General features: G+C 49.9%; 1 protein-coding gene across 1 annotated transcript; it reads left to right on the plus strand.

The window, feature by feature from the left end:
* The first annotated feature begins 819 nt into the window (after positions 1–819).
* PDIA4 (protein disulfide isomerase family A member 4) lies at positions 820–21,841 on the plus strand. Its single transcript, XM_036328409.1, has 10 exons — positions 820–1,172; positions 6,091–6,265; positions 9,948–10,153; positions 11,857–11,995; positions 13,128–13,333; positions 13,452–13,610; positions 16,194–16,345; positions 19,316–19,472; positions 19,725–19,958; positions 20,619–21,841. Exons 1-10 carry the CDS (start codon positions 1,085–1,087, stop codon positions 21,032–21,034), a joined length of 1,932 nt encoding a protein of 643 aa, XP_036184302.1. The 5' UTR covers positions 820–1,084; the 3' UTR covers positions 21,035–21,841.
* Positions 21,842–26,569: the final 4,728 nt, after the last annotated feature.

Raw genomic sequence — 26,569 nt, forward strand, 5'->3', positions numbered from 1 at the left:
GGAGGGTCTTGGGATCAATTTCCATAGGTCGATGTTTTCTCTCTCTCTCTCTCTCTCTCTCTCTCTCCCTCCCTCCCTCCTCCTTCCCTTCCACTTTCTCTAAAAAAAAAATCAATGGAAAAAATATTCTTGGGTGAGGATTAACAAAACAAACCAAAAAAAACTCTAATTATTTAAGCCTGCGAGAGGCCGGCTTTCTTTCTTCCTCACTTAACACTTTGTATACACAGAAAAATACTCTTGCACTCTTGTGTTTTATTTTTTCTCCTTGTCTTCTATAACTCTGCAGGCATACTAAAACTCGGGCATTTAAGAAACCTGCTCATCCCTTCTCCAAGCCCAGGAAAGAAATGCAAGCTTTTATTTGCTCAAGAAGAAAAAACACGAGAAGACCAGGAGCATGAGGCCGACTCGGGTGTCTCGTTTTCTTCTTCCCATCAACAGACTGGTTCGAACCTCTCCGCCAAACAGTTCCCTGGTCTCCGGGCACCGCTGCAGGTTGAGCAGACAGCCTTTGCGCTGACCGCTCTTCTAAGGACACGTGTTATTCCTGCGAAGCACAACAGCCCTCCCGGAGCTCCGCCCCGCCCTGCACATACAGGCCCCGCCCACCTCACCGACGCCCAATCGTGCCACGATGCGTAGTACGGCCACGCCCCTCAGGCTCCTGCCGGCCGCCTTTGTTCTCCCCCGCTCCCTCTCTAAACCTGTGCGCTCCTGGCAAACCGAGTGGCAGCTGCTGATTGGTGGCTCCGGCGCAGCCAATCAGAAGGGGGCACCTCACGTTAGGGCTCAGAGCTTTAAACGCAGGAGCCTCCCGGCGCGCGGAGGAAGCTGGGGAGGAGCGCAGGCGTGGAGGGCGGTGCCCGGAGCTGGGACGCGCAGCGAGGCGCCCGCTGCCCGCGCCCCCGATCGGGCTGGGATTGGCCGGCTCTCGCCCCCAGCCAATCTCCAGCGAGGACTTCGTGGGAGGGGTGGGGGCAGCTTCTTTTCGACCCTCGCGTTCCGCCCGCCAGGCCAGAGCCCCGGGTTCGGGATCGCTCAGCTGCTGCCGGTGCTCGGAGCCCGCGCTCACGCCGCCGTGATGAAGCTCCGGAAAGCCTGCCTGCTGGTCCTGCTCCTGGCGCTGGCGCAACTGCTGGCCGTGGCGAGCGCCGGGGGGCCGGACGCAGGTGAGCCGGGCCTGCGGGCTGAAGAGCGTCTCGCGCGGCGCGGGGGTGGGTGCGACCCGGAGCCGGCGGGTTCCGCGCGGAGCCCCTCCAAGACTGACGCCGGCGCTGACATTCTGGAGTTTAAGGGACCGGTTGCGGGTGGCCCGCATCGCATAGATCCCGGGATGGCAGCGCGGGGACGGGGTCGGGGCTGCCGCCGAGGCTTGGACCGGAGGGGTGCAAAGTGCCTTCTTTACAATTGGTTTCTTCGTCCCTATTCCGCCCAGACTTTCCTCAGATCCATGCTCCCGTGAAGGGAAGTTTGAGAATTGCTTAAAATGTCCAGGCGAACACGCCCAGGGAGTGTAGGAGAAGGGGCCAATGTTTCCAATCAGGATTCAGAGAAGGCCGGGGCGTGAAGGCCCAAGTGGGAGCCCAGAGGAGTCGTGGGCAGCAAGCATCTTACTTTTTAAAAATGTCTTTACATTTGGAAATAAGTGACCTGAGGGTTCTGGTTGGTGGGAGAAATGGATAGCTTGGTTTGCATCTTTTTAAACCCGGAGATGCCAGCCCCTCAGCGAACATTTGTTCAGCACGTACTATGTGCCAATCACCGCGCTGGGTCTGGGAGTCAAGGATGAGGCCTGTGGCCCGTGCCCATGAAGCACCTTCTCTCGCAGGAACGATCGGTCGACAGTTACTAGTCATGGGTCCTGCGTTTTGCTTTGAAATCAGCGAGCTCAGAACACATGGCTAAGAGAACTTTGACAAGTAGCACACTGCAAGGAAAGGAAGCTACTCGGAGAGAACAGGGCATCCTGTTACGGGTCTCAGCTTTCTTCCTCTCTTGTCTTTCTCCCCACGACTAGTTTTTTTCTTTTCCTACTGAGTTCGTTCCAATATAAATAAGCCCCTTTTCTAAGATTAGTGTGTAAGGAAGTGTGAACTTTGTACTCTTTCAAACAGATTGAGTAACTTCTCTGTGGTCACTGAATCAAGAATCTTTACCCAAATAGAAAAGGAAGTAAAAGCCAGCACCTAGTGAAAAACACCTGCCGAAAGGACCTATATAGCAGCGTGGCCTTACAAGTGTGACCTGGGACCTTTATCCAAACCACCTGGTACTTATTTAAATACAGAGTCCCAAAATATACCAAAGCAGAAGTTGGGGTGAGGGCTGTGATCTGCATTCTAGACACACTCTTCATGGATTCATAGAATAAACTTTGGGAGGTACGTTCAAGTTTGAGGACCAGTGGGGCTGGAGGGTACTTTTTGGAATGTAGCTAAAAAGCAAATGGCCTGGACACCAAGGGCTACTAATAACCAGTCCGTTTGTCATTTGGGCCACAGGTCACTAACGCAGTGGAGGCCGGGGAAGCAGTTGCCTTTGGGGTGAGCCAGGGAACTCTGGAGTTGTCACGGCCGAGGCAGGTTTCCCAGGGCATCCTCTGGGGCGGAGTGGAGCTTCGAGCCCTTATCTGGACTCTTGCCCATCCCTGTGGGGATCCCTGCCCTTCACTTTCACAGGTAACTTGTCCTGTGGATTTATTTTGGGGCCACACTTTCCCCCTCCCCAGATATTACAAGGCTGCAGGGTTTTCCGTTTTGTGTGCCTTTCTTACATTTTAGGTTCAAACAGCACAGTGGTGTCTGGGTTCTAGATGCGCCCCCCCTCCCCCCCAAAAAATACGGTCACTAATAGAGCTTGAGCTCTGATGATTTAAGCCTCAGTTTGCGGCTCATGTCTCAAATTAGACGTCACTTCTACTTGTCACGTCTTTCCAGTGAACAGAATGAAGATATTTTGATGCCTGCTTTTATTTGGGATGGGTTTAGATTTTAAGTGGAAAATCACTAGCATTAAAGAACTCTTCAGCTGCCTCTCTCTTTTCATTCCTGAGAAGTAATCGTAAACCTTTGGGCGTGTTGAGAAGAAAACCTAATATGACAATACAGTGCAGTAGTGGAGTGGTCAGGAGCCATCACTGAGTAGCTTTGTGATCCTCGGGCAGGTGACCTAGGCTCTCTGTGCCTCAGTTTCTTGTCTGTGAGTGCAGGGGATGTGTTTCCCTCAAGGAATGAGAGAATGTTTAAGAGCTCAGCACAGCCCTGTCAACCATATCAGCTAGAATGTTACATCTGATAACAAGTTTCTCTAGTCCATGTTTAATATAAACCATTCAGTATGACCTAATGGCAGAGTTTATCCAACTGTTACAGGGACATCTGTAGTGGGGATTGGAAGTGATGAGCTAAGAAAGTTGATGAGGACATTCTGCAAGGAGCTGCTAGCGTCCAGGCCGGGCAGGGATCCATTCTTATCACCACATGTGCTGGTGGGAGTGGACAGGTACTGCAGTAACCTGGTTAGAGGAGGGCCCCATTTTACCACCTGGGCTCAGCACTATTGAGGCTATGTGGGAGGCTGCATCGGCCCCAGGCTGAGGATGGCACGCTTCCAGAAGGTGCCAGAGGCTTTGGGTATATTTTTATCCATTGGGCTTAAAAGTGAAGCCCAATGAAGAGTGGTCTCCCCACTAAAAAGTAGGTGTTTTCTTTGCGGGGAAATGTGGGTATCTAGTTGGTGCGAATATAGAGCCAGCACCTTCTCAGATTGCAGGGGAATCAGTCCTTTGTCTGTGAGTTGGGGAGGAGTGGAAAACATTTTTAAATTCAAGAAAGGAATTCACTCTTAGCTCTGGCCCACGGTAACTCATGGATACCCATTTAATCACGAGAGCCCCATCTCTAGTGCTCACAGACCACGTCGGGCCCAGCATAGATAAGGAGGCATCTTTGCTTTTCCTTTTTGTAAAATTCACCTTATCCCTGTGTGTTGAGCAGATTGCCAAGTCCCTCTTTCTCCATTAGCTGTATTTCCCAGCTTGAAGAGCAGACCAGGCTCCCCAGTGCTTTCTTTCAACCCTCCTCCCGTCTTTCCATTTGCCTGCAAGTAAATTTGATTCTGCAGGTAGATCTGACTGGGCAGAGCAGCCAGGCAGTGAGTGTATATGCACGGCCCACAAGCCCTACCTCCCTGCCCACAGCAGGCCATCCTGGCCCCAGGGTGTGTGGTGCCTCCTAGGCAGGCACCCCAGCTGAAGCAGAACACCCCGCGTCAAGTCCCCCCCTGCAGGTCATTTTGGGTAGAGCTTGCAAAAGATGCCTTCCCCTGTGTTCTGGCCCCCTTCACATCCAGGAAGCCTTGTTCTTCTTGGTGCTGCCTGATGACAGTGCTGGGGGCCTGGAGCCCCTGCAGGTCTGTCCACCCCACAGAGTTCCTGCCATGGAGGAGGGAGGTGATAAGGTGAGAGGAAGGGTTGTTGCAGAACTGTGGTCCAGAGTGCAAGGTGTGGGCTAGGAGGAAAACTGAGGGCAGGGGAGGGAACTTGTCCCAAGAGACAGGGGAGTCTGGTTGGTTTGTATTTTCAAATTGGTGGGGGTTTTTTTGGGGGGATTTTAGAGCTATTTCTCCCTCTCCTGACAAAGGAATGTGGAAGTCAGGAAAAAGCAGTAAGGTGTTTAAAGGCACATGTTTGAGGAAAGTGGCTGGCGGGGTGGGGGGTGGTTTTGGTTTGCTTTTTATTGAATTAGGGTGACATTGGTTAATAAAATGATATAGGTTCAGGTGTACGATTCTATAATGCATCATCTGTATATTGTATTGTGTATTAAACATCCCAACTGGTTTGCTTTTTGTAATTAGTTTGCGGATTGGTAAATTTTAACAGTAATGGACAAAGCTGCCCACCCCACCCAGACCAGTGCCCTGGCTCGCCTGAGCAGCTGCAGGGCCAGCCCTGGAGTAGTTGGGGGGATTAGTTAGGGACGGGGATCAGACTCTGTAAGTCCCAGGAGTTCCAGGATCCCAAGGGTAGGTTTTCATGCTTTGATCTCATCCTCGGCCCCAAACTTGGAAACTGTCCATCTTGGTTTATCTCCTGGGAAGCATCTCCAAACACCAATAATTGGCCCCTTGAAGTGTTCTGGCTTCGGAGTTAATGAAGTCCTCGTGCTTGCTTCAAGTGCACCTGCTGATGTGACCGAAGCTGGAGAACCTGAATAATAACAGTGGTCCCACAATGCCTTGTATCTGTAGTTTGGCAAAAAATTAACGACCTTGATAATGAGGTGTACTTGGATTCTGTGTTCTGGGAAGGGAGGTTTGCTTCTAGGCTGGAAGCACGTCGGTGAAAGTTAATACCCTGGAGCACAAACTAGAGGGAATCATAAAACGAGGTGTTCCTAAAACACAGAGCATGGGCTGTGCAGAGGAGCCCTGGGCTAGAGAGACTGCAAGAGGGTTGCTGAGGGATTGTGAGTTAGAGTTCAGTACAGAGCAGGAGGGGGCTGATGTTGGGGTCTCTGTATTCAGGCAGGAGGCATGCAGAGCAGGGGGTGCCACCTCTGGGGAGGGGGGTGATCCTGCTGGGGTATTTAGACTTTTTTTTTAAATATATTTTATTGATTTTTCACAGAGAGGAAGGGAGAGGGATAGAGAGTTAGAAACATCGATGAGAGAGAAACATCGATCAGCTGCCTCCTGCACACTCCCCACTGGGTATGTGCCCGCAACTAAGGTACATGCCCTTGACCGGAATAGAACCTGGGACCTTTCAATCCACAAGCCGACGCTCTATCCACTGAGCAAAACCGGCAGGGCGGGGTATTTAGACTTTAAATTCTAGGTCTGGTTTTCAGACATCTTATTTAACCATGGCCTCCCTTTAAATTAAATCTTAAGTGGCCACCCAGTATGCAAACTTAGAGCAGAATTTCTGGGGTGGAAAGTCCTGATGTCACCACCCCATCTGCTGGGGGTTCCCAGAGACTATTCCAGACTCATGACACATTTTGAAGGATTTGGGGTTCTAGGAAAATTTTTAAGGCGGGAAAGTCACCAGTTTTCTAACCATTCTGGATATTTCCTGCTCAGATTCTAATAAAGAAGAGGCCATTGAGGAGGACGAGGAGGAGGAGGAGGAGGAGGAAGAGGAGGAAGATGACTTGGAAGTTAAGGAAGAAAATGGTGTCTTAGTCCTAACTGACGTAAACTTTGATAACTTCGTGGCTGACAAAGACACGGTGCTGCTGGAGTTCTATGCTCCATGGTAAGGACCCACATTCTGGTTCCTTCAGGGTGGATGCGAAGTTCCTCTGCTCCCATGCTTGACCCTGGCAGGGCAGGAGTGGCTGGGTGCAGGAACGCCAGCCCTTGGCTCTGGATCACCTGGACCTCCGAATTCTGCCAATTTGCACCGCACATCCCATGAGCCAGCCCTTATAGAGTGTGGTCCCCAGCAGTTTCAAATATGAACCTGTCCTCTGATAGTTACAGCCAGGGAAGGCAGGAGGGGTGGGTGTTTAACAAACTCTGATGATATGGAAACCTGTGTTGGTGACAGACATCTGACCCATCTCAAGGCCACCTCCCTCGTCCTGCCCTTGGTCAGGCTGGCTCCCGTGTGTAGGCCTGACGCAGCCCCTGGGAAGGCAGACAAGGCGCCCGCTCCCTTTCCTGTCTTTCACCCTCACAGTGATACAAGTTACCCGTCTTGTATTCCCCCATCTCTCTTCTGTTATCTCCTAATCTCTTCTTTCCTCTTTCACCCACCCTCCTTGGTTCACTTGAAAACATAATAGTCAGGATGTACCTATGTGTCCGGTGCTTTGTTCGAGTATGGTACTAGGTATTTTGTGTAAAAAATTTCAACAATCCTATGAACAGGTCTGTGAGGTTTTATTCCTATTTTATAGATCAGCAGTCCTCAAACTAATTTTTAAAATTTTTATTTATTGATTTGAGAGAGAGAAAAAACACGTTGATTTGTTGTTTCACTTATTTATGCATTCATTTGTTGAATGCATAAATAAGTGAATCATGTGCCCTGACTGGGAATCAAACCCACAGGCAACCTTGGTGTATCAGGATGATGCTCTAACCAGCTGACCCACCCGGCCAGGGAATGAATCCCTTAACACTTAAAATGTGAGGACCCCAAATAGCTTTCATGTGGGTTATGTTTATCATCTACTTATATAAAAACCCTGGGTATAACATCACGGCCAGAAGTGTGACTAACCTGAAGGAAGTCAGTCCTGCAGGGGTTGTCTTGGAAATGGCTGCGCCCTCCCCCAGCTGTTTCCTGGAGGGCGAGGTTTCAGGCAGGAACCCGCCCTAGGAGCAGAGCTTAGAATGAAATGATTTTTAATGGATCTATCATTGAAGCTACCTTTGGAAATACTATATCTATAGATCAGTGGTTCTCAACCTTGGCTGCACATTAGAATCACCTGGGAATCTTTTTAAAATCCTGATTTCTGGGCCTGTTCTGATTCCAAGGTTGTTCTGATTCCAAGAATTAATTTGTTCCCATCTGACACTGGCCTCTCATTTAAATTGATTCGACGACAGTTTCCCATGATGCCAGCATTTGTGATGACTATTAATAAATCACAAGGACAAAGTGTAGACAGAGTAGGCATATTCCTACCTGAACCCGTTTTCATGCATGGTCAGTTATATGTTGCTTTCTCTCGAGTTTGAAGAGCATGTGACGTTACAGTTAAAGTTTTAAATACTTCATCACAAGGGAAATTAGTCAAGCACTCTGAAAGTGTTTTCACTCTTATTGTGGTGTACAGGGAGATATTAGAATAAGTTTTTTTGGTTTTTTTTTGTTTTTTTAAATATATTTTATTGATTTTTTACAGAGAGGAAGGGAGAGAGATAGAGAGTTAGAAACATCGATGAGAGAGAAACATCGATCAGCTGCCTCCTGCACATCTCCCACTGGGGATGTGCCCGCAACCCAGGCACATGCCCTTGACCGGAATCGAACCTGGGACCCTTGAGTCCGCAGGCCGACGCTCTATCCACTGAGCCAAACCGGTTCCGGCTAGAATAAGTTTAATCACTTTATCAGTCATTGTTTGCATCACTTGTTTTTATATCATGTTTTTGTTGTTTTCATATGTTTTTGTTGTGTGGTTTTTTTTTTTAATATATTTTATTGATTTTTTACAGAGAGGAAGGGAGAGGGATAGAGAGTTAGAAACATCGATGAGAGAGAAACATCGATCAGCTGCCTCCTGCACACTCCCCACTGGGGATGTGCCCGCAACCAAGGTACATGTCCTTGACTGGAATTGAACCTGGGACCCTTTAGTCCGCAGGCCGACGCTCTATCCACTGAGCCAAACTGGTCAGGGCTTTTTGTTGTTTTTATATCATGTTTTGTCGTTTTTATATCGTGCCTCTGTTGTTATATCCTTTTGTTACTGTTTATTTATTAATAAATTTATATATTATTTTTATATACATTTTACTAATTTCTTTTCATCTCTCACACTTCTATTATAGAGAAAGGGCAAATAGCAATATTAAAATATCTCTGCTAATTAATTCCCTTTTTAAAAAAAATATATTTTATTGATTTTTTACAGAGAGGAAGGGAGAAGAATAGAGAGTTAGAAATATCGATGAAAGAGAAACATCAATCAGCTGCCTCCTGCACACTCCCCACTGGGGATGTGCCCACAACCAGGGTACATGCCCTTGACCGGAATCGAACCTGGGACCCTTGAGTCCGCAAGCCAACGCTCTATCCGCTGAACCAAACTGGTTAGGAAAATTAATTCCCTTTTAATGTGTACGAATTTCGTGCACCCGGCTACTAGTATTTACCATATTAGGAATTAAAACAGAAATTTAAAAGTTACTCATTTTACCCAGCTGGTGTGGCTCAGTGGTTGAGCATAGACCCAAGAACCCAAGAGGGCAGGGTTCGATTCCCAGTCAGGACACATGCCCAGGTTGTAGGCTGTATCACCAGTGGGAGGCACGCAGGATATTTCTCTCTCATTGATGTTTCTATCTCTCTACCCCCTCCCTTCCTCTCTCTCTAAAAGTTAATAAAAATATATTTAAAAATAAGTAAACAGCTGTAACCGGTTTGGCTCAGTGGATAGAGCGTCGGCCTGTGGACTGAAGGGTCCCAGGTTCAATTCCGGTCAAGGGCATGTACCTTGGTTGCGGGCACATCCCCAGTAGGAGGTGTGCAGGAGGCAGCTGATCGATGTTTCTAACTATCTCTCTCCCTTCCTCTCTGTAAAAAATCAATAAAATATATTAAAAAATATATATTTAAAAATAAATAAAAATTACTCATTTTTAAGTAACAGTAACCCATTACATGTTAACATCCAAATGCTAACACCATTGTCAGTCAATGTAGCCTCTGGAAAATTCACTATATACGTCTGAGAGAATGAGTGAAAAAGACAAAAAATGTTTATGTAAAGAGTTTTAGCCAAACCGGTTTGGCTCAGTGGATAGAGCGTCGGCCTGTGGACTGAAGGGTCCCAGGTTCAGTTCCGGTCAAGGGCATGTACCTTGGTTGCTGGCACATTCCCAGTAGGAGGTGTGCAGGAGGCAGCTAGTCGATGTTTCTAACTCTCTATCCCTCTCCCTTCCTCTCTGTAAAAAATCAATATATATTTTTTTAAAAAAGTTTTACCTCATAGGCCCCTTGCAAGGGGTCTCTGGGCCAAATTTTGAGAAACCTATGAAAATATAGGGTTCAGAGACATTGAAAGTCTCTGCCCAAAGCAGAGCTGGAAGCTGAAAATTGATGTTTGACTTCCAGCCAGCTTGGCCTCCCCGTGATATTTCGTGTGTCTCCTCTTGACTGCAGATTTTCCCCGCCCTGATGCCTCATTTTTGTGTGCATTGCTGGAGTTAAGCCTCCAGGGATATAATCAACTTGCTCATCTTTCCCCAAACCTTCTTAGGTGTGGACATTGCAAGCAGTTTGCTCCAGAGTATGAAAAAATTGCCAGTACCTTGAAGGAGAACGACCCTCCCATTCCTGTCGCTAAGATTGATGCGACCTCAGAGTCAGCGCTGGCCAGCAGGTTTGATGTGAGCGGCTACCCCACCATAAAGATCCTCAAGAAGGGGCAGGCTGTCGACTACGAGGGTTCCAGGACCCAGGACGGTGAGTAGTACCTGAGTGGTACCAAGCCGGGGAGGAGATTTGAGTAATACAAAGGAAGACAAGCCCTAGCTGGTTTGACTCAGTGGATAGAGCATCAGTCTGTGAACTGAAGGGTCCCAGGTTCGATTCCAGTCAAGGGCGCATGCCTGGGTTGTGAGCTCAATCCCCAGTAGGGTGTGTGCAGGAGGCAGCCAATCAGTGATTCTCATCATTGATGTTTCTATCTCTACCTCTCTCTTCCTCTCTGAAATCAAGAAAAATATATTTAAAAAAAAAAACGGGGGGGAAGGAAGACAAGTTGGGAGGACTGTGAGTGACCCCTCAGAGCACCAGCTTCTGGGAGTGATCCTTTCTGGTATATTTGAGCTAACCAAGATCAAAATAAACTTGTCCTTGGGTGGGAGGGGTATCTTCCAATTTCAGACCATGAAACAAGATCTGGGGTACATGTGTTAAGAAATGACATAAGATTAATTGAAAATTTTTTGTTTTGTTAGTCCTCACCAAGGATATTTTTCCCATTGATTTTTTCAGAGAGTGGAAGGGAGGGATAGAGGCAGAGAAACATCTATGTAAGAGAGACACATCAATTGGTTACCTCCCGCATGTGCCCTGACCAGGGGCAGGAATTGAGCCTGTAACCAAGGTACATGCCCTTGACCAAAATTGAACTGGGACACTATCCACTGAGCCAAACCAGCTAGGGCAGAACATTTTTTTTTTAATGAAATGATACAAGAGTCAGAGTATGACAATAGGCAATACAACAATAGCCATCCTGTGTAAATGAATCAAAATTATAACTTTTTTTATCAGAGCAGCAAAAAATATATTTTTGGCGTACTGCAGAATTTTAGTAATTAATTTTAGTGCCATGAGATGACAGAGGTTGAAAATCACTGTCCTAGAGCAGTGGTTCTCACTGTTCATCTTGTATCAGAATCACCAAAACGGAGGGGCGGTCATTTAAGACAGATGCAGAGCCCCATCTTCAGAGTTCCCTGACTCAGTAAGTTTCAGGTCAGGCTTAATAATTTGCATTTCTTACGAGCAGCCAGGGGTTGCTGAGGCCTCAGGCTCAGACTGCACATTGGGAACCATGGTGTGGGGAGCCAGGCAGGTCTCTTAAACCAGGCTGGTGGATCCCTGCCTGCTCACATTAGGCACTAAGTGAATTTTATTACATGAATGAACAAATAAGATTGTGGTATCCTTTAGGAATCTTTTAATCGCTTTAAAAAAAACACCCATGCTCCATTGTCCATTCCTGGGGCTAATAGCCCTGGATAAGGTTTGGGTCTTAGCCATGCAGTAGCCCTTTGTCTAGACAAGTGCCTTCCCTTTGTTGGACCTGGATTCCACATCGAGGATAGGAAGTCACTTGGACTGGGTCTCAAAGTTCCCTTCATAACAGGTGATGCCAGTGCAGCCTGAGCATTTGGGAGCCGCTGCTCTCCATTTTCCTCAATGTTTTATGATGCTGTAATGTGTTAGTGCTAGGTGTGTACATGTTAAGGGGATGCCCCCAATGCTGTTGATCAGCATGTGTGATCAAGCACTGGGAGGTGACGTCTTAGTGTTCACTTGCAGTTAGTACTGTAGTCTAATTCATCAGGATAGATGATGATAGAGTCTCATTCGTCAGGCTGGCCTTGGGCTGTCGAGAAGTCTGCCTGTGCTCAGTCTTGTTGGGTTTCTTTCAGAAATTATTGCCAAGGTCAAAGAGATCTCCCAGCCCAACTGGACGCCTCCACCAGAAGTCACACTTGTGCTGACCAAAGATAACTTCGATGAAGTGGTGAACGATGCCGACATCATTCTGGTGGAGTTCTATGCCCCCTGGTAAGATAATGTTGCTCATGTTACTCAGAGATTCAGTAGGCCCGTCCTGTATTGGGTACCCTGCCAGCACTGGGCGGGGGGGGGGGCGCAGAGATGGCCTGGGTGCAGCATCCCCACCTTGCACAGAGGGCGACGTGGAGCTGCTAAGTGTTCCGGAAAGGGGTGGCCTTTTACAGTCTTTTCCTGGGGGGTATGATGAGGCTGAACATAAGCCTAGGATATGGGGGAAGCCCACATGACCCACGTGAAAGGGCTCCCTGGGTTCCTCAAGGCTGGAGCACATGGCTGAGCACCTGGCCTAGGCTTAGGTTCGCCACCGCACACCTACCCTGGCCAGGGAGCATCTCTGAGGAACACGTGTGAAAGCGCTTTGATAGCTTGTGGCTCTCTAGGCACTGAGAGCCGTGACACCCTTCACCTCGGGTAGGGGGCCTGGAATGCTGTTTATGGAAGTTCACCAGCTGGGAGAAAGGAAAGAACAGAGATGAAGGTGGGGGTGGCATCTGGTGGCCTCGCTCTACCTACCGCAGGTTGTCATCCCTGCCTCGTTGTCTCCCTCCTGAGAGTTGAATCTGTCTTTGTCTCTGCTAATGGCTGTTTGTTCCAGAGTGAATCTTGGAAGATGACCCTCAGCCTTGCTGCACACTCGACATGTGTCCCCTTCTCATGCTAGAGCCTCAGGGTTCCCACAGCTTTCCTGCCTGGTGTCCCCTCCCCTCACCCACCTTTTTCGGCTCCTGTCCACTTCCTATTCGTCCCTCATGTCCCAGTTCAACTGTCACATCCTGTAAGAAGCCGTCCCTGACTTGTGTCCCTACCTGACCCACATCTCCCTTCTTAGGACATTGTCTTGGCCTTTCCCACATCTTACCCCATGTCATAGTTGCGCTCTGGTCTGTGCCTGTGCGTGTGCGTGTGTTTATGTGTGTGCGTGTGTGTATGCCACGGGAGGAAGCCATGTCGAGCTGGTTCGTGAGGGGCCTGGCTCAGCACCCTCGCCCGGAGACAGTTGGAGGTCTGCTGGATCGCACTGAGTTGCTCAGGAACACAGGCTGGGTTTTGCACCTTGTGTAACTGGGAGGCTGTGTCCACACTGGAACAGGCCCCTGACCGAACTGGCTTGCTCTGGCAGGTGTGGGCACTGCAAGAAGCTGGCCCCCGAGTACGAGAAGGCCGCCAAGGAGCTGAGCAAGCGCTCTCCCCCAATCCCTCTGGCAAAGGTTGACGCCACCGCAGAAACAGACCTGGCCAAGAGGTTTGGTGTCTCCGGCTATCCCACCCTGAAGATCTTCCGCAAGGGGAAGCCTTTTGAATACAATGGCCCAAGGGAGAAATACGGTAGGGGCCACTTCCTTCTCCAAGCTCAGTGGGGTGGGGAAGCTCCCTGGTGGATGTGGGCGGTGGGCAGAGTGCCCTGGAGCCCCAGCCCCTCCTCAGGCGGGTGCTCTGCTCCCAGGGATCGTGGACTACATGATTGAGCAGTCCGGGCCGCCCTCCAAGGAGATTTTGGCCCTGAAGCAGGTCCAAGAGTTCCTGAAGGATGGAGATGATGTCATCATCATTGGAGTCTTCAAGGCAGAGAGTGACCCGGCCTACCAGCTGTACCAGGATGCTGGTGAGTAGTGGTCCTCTGCGCTGGACAGACACCGGGGAGCCTGCTGCCTTTGCATAACAGCCCTGGGCGTCGATTTAGGGGATGGCTTGATGAATTGCATAGCATTTATGGGAACAGGCTTAGCTGTCAGCTTTGGAGGTTAGTTCTCTGTTGCCTTAATTGTGCATAAACAGTGGGGCGGCGGGGGGCACAGTGAAGTTCATTGTCTTATCTCCCTTGCGTTCCAGGACCCCCTTCCCAAAGCCAGCCTCTCTGCAAGGGGAGGCTCTTTACCAGAAAGTGCGGGAATCAGACCTGGGTTTGAGTCCTGGCTCTGTCCATTGTTAGCACTTGACTGACCGCAGACAGTGACCTGACCAACCTGGTGTTCTGTCCACCATGGTGACCTTTTCTACTTCGAAGGTGGTTATGTTAACTGCGATAATGTAGATGGAGTGCCTGGTGATACTAATAAGCACCCATAAGTACTAGTCTTGCTAATGTGAGAAGTGAAATTGTTATGACCAGCTGTCAGTAGTAGTGTTTTGTGGGGGTGGGCACAGTTGTCTGCCCAAGTCTGGCCCCTGCCTGGGGGCAGGTGTACTTGCCATCCAGGATGGCCCTTAGGTTGTGAATGAAAGTTGGTTTATTCAGGGACACTCAGGATCTCCTCCATCCCCATCACTTCCTTCTGAGTACCCTCTACCCTCTCATTGCACTCACACCAAAAATAGCTTGTTTTTCTACTTTAGAGTACTGATTGTCATCTTTCAAACGCACTGCTTGCAATGTGCTGACTTCTGTAACAGTCATGCACATGTCAAATGCAGATTAATGTAGTACACCTTACCATAGAGCTAAATTCCGCTCATGCTCCTTGGTCTTCATTGATTAGGTCAGTGGTCAGCAAACTCATTAGTCAACAGAGCCAAATAGCAACAGTACAACGATTGAAATTTCTTTTGAGCCAAATTTTTTAAACTTAAACTATATATGTAGGTACATTGTTATTAACTTAATTAGGGTATTCCTAAGGCTTAGGAAGAGCCACACTCAAGGGGCCAAAGAACCACGTGTGGCTCGCGAGCCGCAGTTTGCCGACCACGGGTAGGTAACCCTGTCATCCACTCGTAAGTAATCAAGAAGGAACTTGCACAGGAACCCTAGACCCAAGTCACATTTGTGTGTGTGCACATGCTGGGGGGAGGAGTGTGGTGTGGTGTCTGTGATCAGGCCCGGGGCAGTAGGCTGGGTGGTGGGTGGGCTAAGTGCTGCCCACACCGCCAGTTCAGGCACCACTTCTAGTCAGACACGTGTGCCTCTCGGGCTCCATCTGGTTAGGCTGCAGGCAGAGGTGAGAGTCACTGGGCCTACTATGCTGGCCCATTCCTGTTCCCTGGGCTGCATGGAAGGAGCGAGACAGCCCTAGGGATGCAGGGTGGTCTGTGGATAGTGGGAGAAGGGTCTGAATAAGGGGGGTGGCTAACCAAATTCTTGAGGCAATTTTGTCTCTTTGTCCTTGGCCAACTGTTAATATCTGGGGCACCTGGAGGCTTAGAACAGGGTGGGAGGCTAGCCTGCGAATGGCTTCTGGGTGGGTTGCCTCACTGATCCTCACAGCGATCTACGAGGTAGACTCCCATTTCTACAGAGGATGGACTGAGGCTTGGGCAGGTGCATAATGAGCATGTCTGGCGTCACACCATTAGCAGGTTGCAGAATTGTGATTTGAATCTGGTTTTGTCTGCTTCTGAGAGCCATGGCATCTCCAGGCTGCCTCCCCCAAGTCATGTGATATGCTAACTGCCTTAGAGGGGGGTGTAGGTGCCTCAGCCAGGACAGAGCAGAGAGACTGAGGTCTGGTCACCCCAGAATGAGGGCAGAGTTGACAAACAGGCCTCGCCTGGTTTATGGTTTTATTGGAACACAGCTGCACTCACTTGTTCACACACTGTCTGGCTGTTTTCACACTTGAGCCCAGCATCGAGTGGTTGTGGCAGTGTGGCCCACAAAGGCACAGGCGTTCACTGTCTGGTCCTTTCTGGAAAAAGTTGGCCAGCCCCTGTTCTTGAGTATCCAGACAGCAGGGTTTTATCTTGTGAGTTTGATGAGATTTAAACGCAATATATATAGTTAGGGAATCACATTTAGGACCCCAGCCCACCAACAGCCCCCCCACACACACACACTGAGGAGAGATTAGGCCCCCGGGAGGTGCTGCGTGTGCCAGCTCACCATGTGCGCACAGCAGTGTGCGACGCTCACCGTCACCTCCCGAGACTGCCTCTCCGTGACCAATGTGCTTCCCAGCATTGGAGATGGCAGTCAACTGGACACCTGACAGATTAGCTCTAAGTTTTTCTGTGAACATTCAGTTTGTTAAATTTTTTTTTATAAATTCCAAGATACAGGTTTTAAGGTATTAGGCCTGTACCAAGTTTAAAAATCCAACCTTAAAGCTTGAGGTGCTGTCCACACAAGAACTCGGGTGGTCATTACACTATTTCCAGGCCATTTGCTTTGGTTGATGTGGGTTATGAGTTAAAATTTGATTGTTTAAGCAATTTAATGAATTGTGTATTTATCATTTGGTTCATTTTTCAGCTAACAACCTGAGAGAAGATTACAAATTCCACCACACTTTCAGCACTGAAATTGCTAAGTTCTTGAAAGTCTCCCCAGGGAAGTTGGTCATGATGCAGCCTGAGAAATTCCAGTCCAAATACGAGCCCAGGAGCAACATGATGGACATCCAGGTGGGTGAGGGCGCTCAGGCCTCGATGGCCCTCTGAAGTGCCAGCCCCTGGGCATGTGATCGGCATGAGGATCCTGGTGGCGCCATCGCAGGGGTTTTGAAGGATGGAGATTTCCCTCCACCGAAGGCTCTGGCCCTGGAGCACAGCCAGTAGGAAGGTTCCTGGTCAGGAGTTACACGAGGGACCCAGGCAGCACTCACACACCCGACAGGTGAGGAGCCCTGGCCCCTGGCAGAGCTCCACCTCTCACACCACTCAGACCTCCTGGCACCAGCCTCCCATAGGTCCCCGCCACTGAGGGTCTGGCCTGTGTCTGTCTTGCTCCAGGCCGGGACCCCAGACACTGAGGGCTGCGGGGCGATGGCAGGCCTCTGTTCACTCTGTGGAACTGCGCATGGCTCGTGGAGTTGGCCTTTCTTTCCACTGCTACCCCCACCCCCATCTTCCTGAAGGACGTGACATTCACCTCTAGAAGGGGAGGCGGTCCCAGCTCAGCGAACTGAGTGCTTCAGTGAGCAGGTCTTCAGGCCTGGAAGAGACCTTAGATCTTGAACCCAAAGCTTTTACTTTCCTAGAGAGAAACTGGATGCAGCCAAGTGAGCTGTCTCACCCAAGGTCCCACGCCAGTTAGAAGCAGCTGAGGGAGAATGCAGGTGTTCTTCCTGGGCCAGGCTGGGGCTGAGGGCTCCCCTGGGACCTGGAGGATGTGGTGTGGGACCTAGTCCTCTGGACGTGTCCTGCAGGGGGCAGCCATGCCCCTTCTGGTCTTTTTTACGAACTGGGAGCATGACCTTGGAGACAGCCCTGATTCTGACTCCCATTGCTTCTTCTGGAAGTCTCACGTCCAAAGAAGGGCCCTGATGGCCGTGGAGCAGTGACCTCGGGGAGTCGGGCACAGCCTGTGTGGTGTCCATGTTCCCAGGAAAGGAGTCTGTAGCTTTTGGCAGGTTCCTGAAGAGGCCCTTGACCTCAGAGGGGCTAAGAGCCTCACAGTCCAGTCTGGTATATGTAGCACTGCCGCTTGACTTTTGTCTTTTGCCTGCTTTTTTCAATTTTAAATGGATTGGTATTATTCATATACCACCTTTGTTCCAAAAGTTACATAAGGCTATTTTGTAAAAATTCACACAATATAATGAGAAGGAGTGTTTTTAAAAAGTGGATTTAGAAATCAGGACAAAGGAAAGACAAGGGCAGGACAGATAAGGTGAACCGAGGCGTAAAGCCAGCACCCAGAGCTGCTGAGAGAGGACAGCTTGTCTGTTTGCTCTGCAAGGAGTCCACATTGAGGCTCAACTCAGGGTGTGTGCTCAACTCCGCAAGTTCGCCTGCTGTCGCTGCCGCTTTACTCTCTCTCTCTCTCTCTCTCTCTCTCTCTCTATTTTTTTTTTTTTTATCAAGGTGGTGGTGTTTTTTTAATATATTTTTATTGATTTCAGAGAGGAAGGAGAGGGAGAGAGAGATAGAAACATCAATGATGAGAGACAATCATTGATTGGCTGCCTCCTGCACGCCCCTACTGGGGATCAAGTCCGCAACCATGGGCATGTGCCCTTCACTGGAATTGAACCCCGGACCCTTCAGTCCACAAGCCGATGAGCTATCTACTGAACCAAACCAGCTAGGGATTTTTTTTTTTCAATTGATTTTAGAGAAGGGGATGGAGAGAGAAACATTGAACTGAGAGAGAAACATCAATTGGTTGCCTCCCATACATACCCCGACTGGGAACCAAATGCACAACCTAAGTATGTTCCCTTACTGGAAATCGAACCTGTGAGCTTCTAGTGCATGGGATGATGCTCCAACCAACAGAGCCCCACTGGCCAGGGCACTGCCACTTTACTCTTGAGGTTGCCTTCTGGGTGACACCCCCTGCCACCCACCTCACTGCTTTTTTGGCACTTTCCTCCCACCCTCCTGGTACCCTAGGGCCAGAGCCTCGATGCCTTGTCCCCTGCTCCTTCCTGCTCTTCCTCTCACTTGGAAAGTTCTGCCCATCTTCAGGGCTGCACGGGGCCACCTCCCTGACTGTCCTGTCCAGGTGGGACTCAGGCTGTGGGGGAAGGTGTGGTGTTCCTCCACCACTTCTAGCTGTACAACCTTCAGCAAGCAGCTTAACCTCACTGCCCCTCGGTATCTTCATCTATACCGTGAAGTGGCTGTGCCCACCCTCGGGGTGCCTGTGAGTCTGGTGTCTGAGTGCCTGGCTCTGATCCTCAGTTAGTGTGAGCCCCTGTGTCAGGACACGCTGCCTGTCCCTCAGGGCAGTCATTTCACCTCTGACAGCCTGGGCTCAGTGTCCCCAAGCGACCACCTCTGTGCCCAGCCAATCACAGGTTCTGTGTAAATGCCAGTGCCTCACACTGCTCCTTCTTACCTGGAAGTCACCTGGGTGCCAGTGTGAGCTGAGTCTCCACACTGCTCCATCTCTGGGCCAGTCACAGCTGTGGCTCCATGCTCTTGCCCGAGACCACGCTGTCCTTTGGAGTGGGCAGCACGGGGGTGATTTCTCCAGGAAGCCCACAAAGCTGTCATGGCCACTCACCATCTGGGTGCACTTGGGCCTCTCTGCACCTCATGCTGTGTCCTGTCGTCTGAAATGTCCTCATAGGGCAGTCGTGAGGATCAGACGGGGAAGACGGACCCTCTGCTCAGTTGGCTGTGGTAACAACTGTCCTCCGGAGGCGGGCCTTCCTCCAGCATTTCCTAATTGATAGCACAGTGAGCCCAGGCCCGGAGGACCGGGCGGGGGCCTCTGCGGTGGCCCCACAAGCTCTCTCAAGGTTCACTGGAGAAAGGGAATTACTGGGGTGTGCTTGAGTGAGCCCAGAGCATCTCACCTTCAGTGACCCCCTCTTCGCGTGCTCCGTCCCATCTGTATTCATTAACAGTGGCAGCAAAAGGTGGGAGTGTCAGGTGAGCCCCACTTTTGTCAGGCCGACCCTCACCTGTCCTCACTTTTTGCAGGGCTCCACAGAGGGCTCTGCCATCAAGGACTTCGTGCTGAAACACACCTTGCCCCTGGTGGGTCACCGCAAGCCCTCCAACGACGCCAAGCGGTACACGCGCCGCCCTCTGGTGGTCGTCTACTACAGCGTGGACTTCAGCTTTGACTACAGAGCGGGTGAGGGACCAGGCCCTGGTGGGTGGGAGTGTGTTTACTTTATGGCTTCAGGTCATTGTCCTTCTGTGCTCCAGGCAGGGGCTTATGCAGGCCTCCTGGGCTGGTGGAGCTTTCGACCAGGGTCCCTTGTTCACAGAGGTGGCATTTTCAGAAATGCTTTTCTCTCCGATGGAAGCCTAAGCCTTGTTAGAATCCAAGGGGCAGAATCTTCACCTTCATCTCTGAGGCTCACGGTCCTTCGTCCTGTTTCAGCCACTCAGTTTTGGCGGAGCAAGGTGCTGGAGGTGGCCCAGGACTTCCCGGAGTACACCTTTGCCGTGGCTGACGAGGACGACTTTGCCACGGAGGTGAAGGACCTGGGGCTCAGCGAGAGCGGGGAGGACGTCAATGCCGCCATCCTGGACGAGGGTGGGCGGAAGTTTGCCATGGAGCCCGATGAGTTTGACTCCGACACCCTCCGAGAGTTCGTCACAGCTTTCAAAAAAGGTGGGCTGCGTGTGGCCGGGCTTCCCCTGCGCGAGCCTGGGTGGCTGCGGGCGCACCTGGCGTCCAGGCGAGGGCACTCTTCAGTCCCATCGCTTGTGCTGAGCCCACACCTGGTTTGTTCCCTGGGTGCCTCAGGGAGGATAGAGATGGAGATACACCTTTCTTTTTCTTTTCTTTTTTTTTTGTAATAGGAAAAAGGGCAGGTATGTCTTGGAAATGTCAAGAAGTCTTACTTAATTAAAACAGGCTTTTGGTGTTTGTGGAAAGTTGTGTGTATGTGGGAATTTCTTTGAGGCATTACATGCATGTCTGTATTGGTCAGGTTGAGCACATGGCCCAGTCCCCAGCGCCAGCCTGTCATGGGCAGACCTCCCAGGCCCCTGTCTGCCTCTCTGCTCAGTGCTTTCCCCACACGGCTGTGCAGCCCCAGGCACCGGCTCTCCCTATGTGACAGCCGCCCTGGACAGGACCCAGTGGCCCCAGAGCCCTGGGGGGGCCACCTGCCCCCTCTCTGGCCTTTGCAAGGACTGGGGAAGTAGAAGATTTGAGGAGATCAGGAAACTGAAGGATGGGCTGTTGGAGGCAAGGCCCTACCCAGTCCAGGCAGAGCCGGGGCCTTTTCATCGCTCACGTCCCTCCCCTGCTTTCTTTCCTCGGCAGGAAAACTGAAGCCAGTTATCAAATCCCAACCTGTGCCCAAGAACAACAAGGGGCCCGTCAAGGTCGTGGTGGGCAAGACCTTCGACTCCATCGTGATGGACCCCAAGAAGGACGTCCTCATCGAGTTCTACGCACCCTGGTGCGGGCACTGCAAACAGCTGGAGCCCGTGTACACCGCCCTGGGCAAGAAGTACAAGGGCCACAAGAACCTGGTCGTCGCCAAGATGGACGCCACCGCCAACGACATCACCAATGACCGCTACAAGGTCGAGGGCTTCCCCACCATCTACTTCGCGCCCAGTGGGGACAAAAAGAACCCGATTAAGTTTGAGGATGGAAACAGAGACCTGGAGCACTTGAGCAAGTTCGTAGAAGAGCACGCCACGAAGCCCCGCAGGACCAGGGAGGACCTTTAAAGCTCGGTGGGCAGGGGGGCAGCAGGGACCAGACACTGTGGCTTCCAGCGGCCGGAGCCCGAGCGAGCCGCCGCCCCGCCCAGCACAGGGGCAGTGTCTTGAGTTTTTTGCTGTTTTTTTTTTTTTTTTTAATTTTTTTTTAACTTTTTATACTCGGATATTGCACCTCACGCTCTGAATACTGAATAGATATGAATGATTCAGTAGATTTGCCCAGATTTTTACAGAGGATACATCTATTTTTATCCTTATTTGGGGTTTGATATTTTTTTAACTTTCCACTTTCTTTAATGTATTTCTTCAAAGCAGACAAGTTAAATCTCTTCTGTGTGAATGTTTTTTCTTTTTTTAATTTAAAATTTTAAAAACTTTTGCCAAATCATGTTGATTTTTGCCCTTAATTTTGTTGTCGTCTGAGGAATTACTAGTTGGAATGCCTTCATTTTTTGTTTCTTCTTGTTATGGTGCAAAGTGAGAGCCATCACCAAGCAACCTGCCAAGGACGATGACGCTTCAGCCTGACCTCTGAGCGCGCAGTCCAGACAAGCAGCGCCCAGCCTTGTTGCAGTGAAAAGGGGACTGGGTGTTGCTGAGCCTTCTCCCAGGACCACAGGACGAGGCGCTTTTCCCAGGCCCCCAGGCCCCTTGAGCCAGGAACCGAGGTGCCTCCTAGAGAGAGAGGCCACCCACTCTTCAGAATGGACGTGGCTGGAGGAGCGGTGACCTGGGGCACAGGCGGGTACTTCAGGGGGATAGTAAGGATTGGGTAGGCTGTTATGGTGGAATAAAAGAAATATTGAAAATCAACCTGCATGACTATGTCAAGGGCACCAGCTCCACCCAGAGCCTTGGTGGAGGTGAAGGTGGAGAGGCCGACCTGGGTGGGCTGGGGAGCGCTTTCCCACCTAACACCTGACATCCAGCGAGGGGGGTTCATGGAGGCCCAGGGGCGGGGCTTTGGTGGCCTCAGCTCTAGGTTGTGTGGAGGTGAGCAGTGGCACATGCCATCAGGATGGGGGACGAGGATGGAGGACAAGGAACCTGCCGAGCACTGGTGTGGCTGGGAAGAGGTGTAGGACCCGCTGGATGTCGGACCAGCCCTTCCAAAGGTTGTGGGGGGTCTGCGTGTGATGTGAGCCCCATTCAGGAGCTGTGCCCCAGGATGTTTCATCTCCCCTGCCCTGTCACCTGCTCCTCGTTTTGACTGCAGCAGAGGTGGTGAGGTGGAAGTTGCTTGAGCTGGTGGCAGCTCTCGGCAGTGACTGGTGTGTTCGTTGCAGGGTTGGGATGGGGGGCAGCCAGCAGGTCTCCTGGAAGGGGCAGCCTAGGTGGGCCTTCCAAGTGATCTGCTCTAAAGTTGAGTCTGGCTGAGATGGACGGGACTGTGGGAACTGGTGTGCGGTAAGTTCTCAGAATCTCCAGTGTGACAGGATGTTGCCTGTACCCTCCTTGGCATCCTCTTTCCTCTTCTATCAGGAGAATGAGCACCCCCACCCTGGGACTTGGTGCCAGAAACTCATAGGACAGTGGTTCTCAACCTTCTGGCCCTTTAAATACAGTTCCTCATGTTGTGACCTAACCATAAAATTATTTTTGTTGCTACTTCATAACTGTAATGTTGCTACTGTTATGAATCGTAATGTAAATATCTGATATGCAGGATGGTCTTAGGCGACCCCTGTGAAAGGGTCGTTTGGCCAAAACCGGTTTGGCTCAGTGGATAGAGCGTCGGCCTGCGGACTGAAGGGTCCCAGGTTCGATTCCGGTCAAGGGCATGTACCTGGGTTGCGGGCACATCCCCAGTGGGGAGTGTGCAGGAGGCAGCTGGTCGATGTTTCTCTCTCATCGATATTTCTGACTCTATCGCTCTCCCTTCCTCTCTGTAAAAAATCAATAAAATATATTTTAAAAAAAAAGAAAGGGTCGTTCGACCGCCAAAGGGGTCGCGACCCACAGGTTGAGAACCACTGTCATAGGAGGAAATGCGGGTGTGGTGCTCATGGCCTTTTCTTCAACTGAGAGGCTTATCCAGCACCAGCAGAACAGTAGCCCCTCTCCTTGGGGCTCCAGTCTAGTTGGGGAAATGTCTGCACCGTGTGCACGAAGCCGTGAGGGGGAGACTGACTCTAGGAGGGAAGCACAGCATGGCCTCGTGGGATTAAGGTGTCGGGAAAGCCCGTCTGAGGTGACGTTTGAGCTGAGGGCCATGGATGAGCAAGGCTTGAGCTCAGGAAAGTATAGGAGTTCGGCTCGCTTCTCAGTGGCCCAGGGACCTGTGACGTCGCACTCCCTGGATTTCTGTCTGAAATGCAGAATCACAAGGTTGGGCCGCAGGCCTGCTGAACCGAATCTGCATTTTAAGATCCCAAGAGATTTATTTCATGGGCACATTGGCAAAGAGCCTGGGGCAGAAATAAAAATATATCCTCTTCTGAAGGACAGTCTGGAGACCAGGCTCTCTGGGAAAGTCTTCACTGAGTAAGCGATCCCTAAATTGACTGCAGAATGTAGGCCGCCTGTGAACAAATCTCCCTGACTGGTTAGGGCCCAGGGAAGGGGATGGGCAAGTAAATCCGTTAGGTTGGGATTGCACAGTGGAGAAGGTATGTGCAGGGCCCAGAGGGGACTGTCACAGCCTAGAGCAGCCCTTCAGGGGCTGATGCAGGAGCCAGAAGGAGGACGACGTGGACTTTTCCAAGTGGAGGCAAAGCAGAGCAACAATCTGTAAGGTGTTTAAAAAACCCCAAGTAGAGAGAAGGATGGCAGTGAGGGTGGGAATTGCGGCTGGAAGAGACAGGGCCAGAGGCGGGGGGTCTTTTTGCTCTAAGGCAGCGGTTCTCAACCTGTGGGTCGCGACCCCTTTGGCGGTCAAACAACCCTTTCACAGGGGTCACCTAAGACCATCGGAAAATACATATGTAATTACATATTGTTTTTGTGATTAATCACTACGCTTTAATTATGTTCAATTTGTAACAATGAAAATACATCCTGCATATCAGATATTTACATTATGATTCATAACTAGCAAAATTACGGTTATGAAGTAGCAACGAAAATAATGTTATGGTTGGGGGTCACCACAACATGAGGAACTGTATTAAAGGGTTGTGGCATTAGAAAGGTTGAGAACCACTGCTCTAAGGAGTCTGGCCTTATCTTGGAACTTGGTGGGGAAGTGATATCAGTGAGCTTTTAATCATGAAAGTGACAGTTCACTTATTGGCCACTTAGCAAAAGCCTGACCCTATGTGAGCAGTTTGCTGGTTTATCCCATTTAAGTGATCTGTGAAGTGTTTTTTTTTGTTTTTTTTGTGTTTTTTTTTTTTGTCATTTGGTTTTTATTTTTTTTAAAGTGGCAGAGTTATAATACTTGCTCTATTGGATGAAGTTAAGATTAACTTGCAATATCCTGATTTTTATAATAGAATTGTGATAAAATAGTATATATATAGGGAATCATTACTTCAAGGCAGAAATTCAGAGAAAAAGTATCCTGCTTTAAGACAATTTATATTTATAAATAAAGCTTTGTAAAACAAGCTTTATTTACATGGGCATTTATACTTTTTTAGCTTTTATTTTTTTTTAATGGATCAAGTTCTTCCATGCAATATAAGGTCTGTCACGTGATGCTTAAGGAAGTAAAGCAAGACGAACCCAATGGGAACAAAACCAAGTGTTTTTGGACCTACTGAAATGGAGAGATTAGTTTAAATAATTAAATTCAGTAAAAAACTAGCATAAGGATGATGAACAATGTATAAAGACACTTCTGCTGTGACGGTCCCTATGAGGCTGAGACGGCCCCTGTGAGGCTGTGACGGTTCCTGTGAGGCTGAGATGGTCTCTGTGTGGCCGAACACAGGGACACATCACGGATGGAAATAGCTACATTTTCCATGTGTGTGACCCAGCAACAAAAAGTGTACACCTATGGATGAGGACAGTCCGGGGGGGGGGGGGGGTAAGGGGAAAGGGTGGAGTGGGAGCTGGGTAGAGGGGAGCTATGGGGGGAAAATTAAGGTCCCAGTCACTGAGCTATCTATAATAATGAAAGCATAATATATCAATTTGCTGGGGTCCAACCCCAGCAGGTCCAGGGGTTCCCAAAGGTGTGGACGGAGTTGGCGAAGAAGGAACGACACAGAGGCAGTGTTCAGTTGATCAGCAGCCTAGCCAGGATCTCTAGCCAAGTTCTGGTCAGGATCTCCGGCAAAGTTCTGGTTAGGATCTCCAGCGAAGTTCTGGTTAGGATCTCCAGCCAAATTCTGGTTTGGTTCTCCAGCCAGGTTCAGTCACCAGGTTCTAGTCAGGTTCTCTTGCCATGTTCTATCCAGGTTCTGTAGGTTCTCCAGCCAGGTTCTGTAGCCATGTACCCTCGCTAGGTTCTCCAGCCAGGTTCAGTCACCAGGTTCTAGTCAGGTTCTCTTGCCATGTTCTATCCAGGTTCTGTAGCCAGGTTCTGTCTCTAGGTTCTTCAGCCAGGTTCTCCTGCCATGTTCTGTCTAGGTTCTCCAGCCAAGTTCTGTCCGGGTTCTCTTGCCATGTTCTCTCTAGCCAAGTTCTGTTGCTAGGTCCTCTCTCCAGGTTCTCTAGCTAGGTTCTGTCACCAGGTTCTGTAGCCAGTTTCTGTCCAGGATCTTTTGCCATGTTCTCTGGCTAGGTTCTGTGTCTAGGTTCTGTGTTCTGTTGTCTTGTTACATCTGTATTTATACCAGTGATTCCAATCCTATCAATCTCTATTCCAAAGGTTAGGGCGTTTCTTATCTCCATTCCAGGGAGTAAAGATTATGTAGCTTAAGCATGATTGTTCGTAGTTAGATTAATTACCCGCCTGGCACTTAGTTAAGGGGTTTTATTCCCTCCCTAACTTCAGGGGAAAATCCCTACCTGGGGAAACAACCTTTCTCAGAGAGGTGACCTTGGTTAAAACACATAGCTCCCCTCATACAGAACTTGCGAAGAAGGTGAGCAAACATATTAAGAACAGTATGCCATATATGCCAGGTCCCTTGAAACAGCACGGATGGACCAGCTCCCGGCAAATTCCCCCTTTTATTTTTTAAAAGCAGGCATTAAAAAGAAAAACCCCAAATGCTCTCTTGTATCCATTTTAAGAGTAGGATTGGCGCTTTCCGCTATTACCTGAGTCCTGATCTATCACCCCAGGGAGAGCTTGCCAATCCTGCACTTTCCCGGGGTGGAAAGGCTGCAGTGGGGTTAAGGATAAGGCTCCTTGGGCCTACCTCCTCCCATGCCTTTACATTTACCTTTCCTTCCTCAGAAAAGCATGGACATACTTCTTGTATAAAACGTTCTGTCTGGCCGAAACCGGTTTGGCTCAGTGGATAGAGCATCGGCCTGTGGACTGAAAGGTCCCCGGTTCGATCCCGGTCAAGGGCATGTACCTTGGTTGTGGGCACATCCCCAGTGGGGGGTGTGCAGGAGGCAGCTGATCGATGTTTCTCTCTCATCGATGTTCCTAACTATCTCTCTCTCCCTTCCTCTCTGTAAAAAATCAATAAAATATAT

The sequence above is a fragment of the Myotis myotis genome, unplaced genomic scaffold (genome assembly GCF_014108235.1).
Source record: "Myotis myotis isolate mMyoMyo1 unplaced genomic scaffold, mMyoMyo1.p scaffold_m19_p_11, whole genome shotgun sequence".
NCBI lineage: Eukaryota > Metazoa > Chordata > Mammalia > Chiroptera > Vespertilionidae > Myotis > Myotis myotis.

Coding starts and splice junctions, on each gene's coding strand:
- PDIA4 (XM_036328409.1), top strand. CDS start 1,085: ATGAAGCTCCGGAAAGCCTGCCTGCTGGTCCTGCTCCTGGCGCTGGCG. Junction 1,173..6,090: donor CGCCGGGGGGCCGGACGCAG/GTGAGCCGGGCC, acceptor TTTCCTGCTCAG/ATTCTAATAAAGAAGAGGCC. Junction 11,996..13,127: donor GTGGAGTTCTATGCCCCCTG/GTAAGATAATGT, acceptor TTGCTCTGGCAG/GTGTGGGCACTGCAAGAAGC.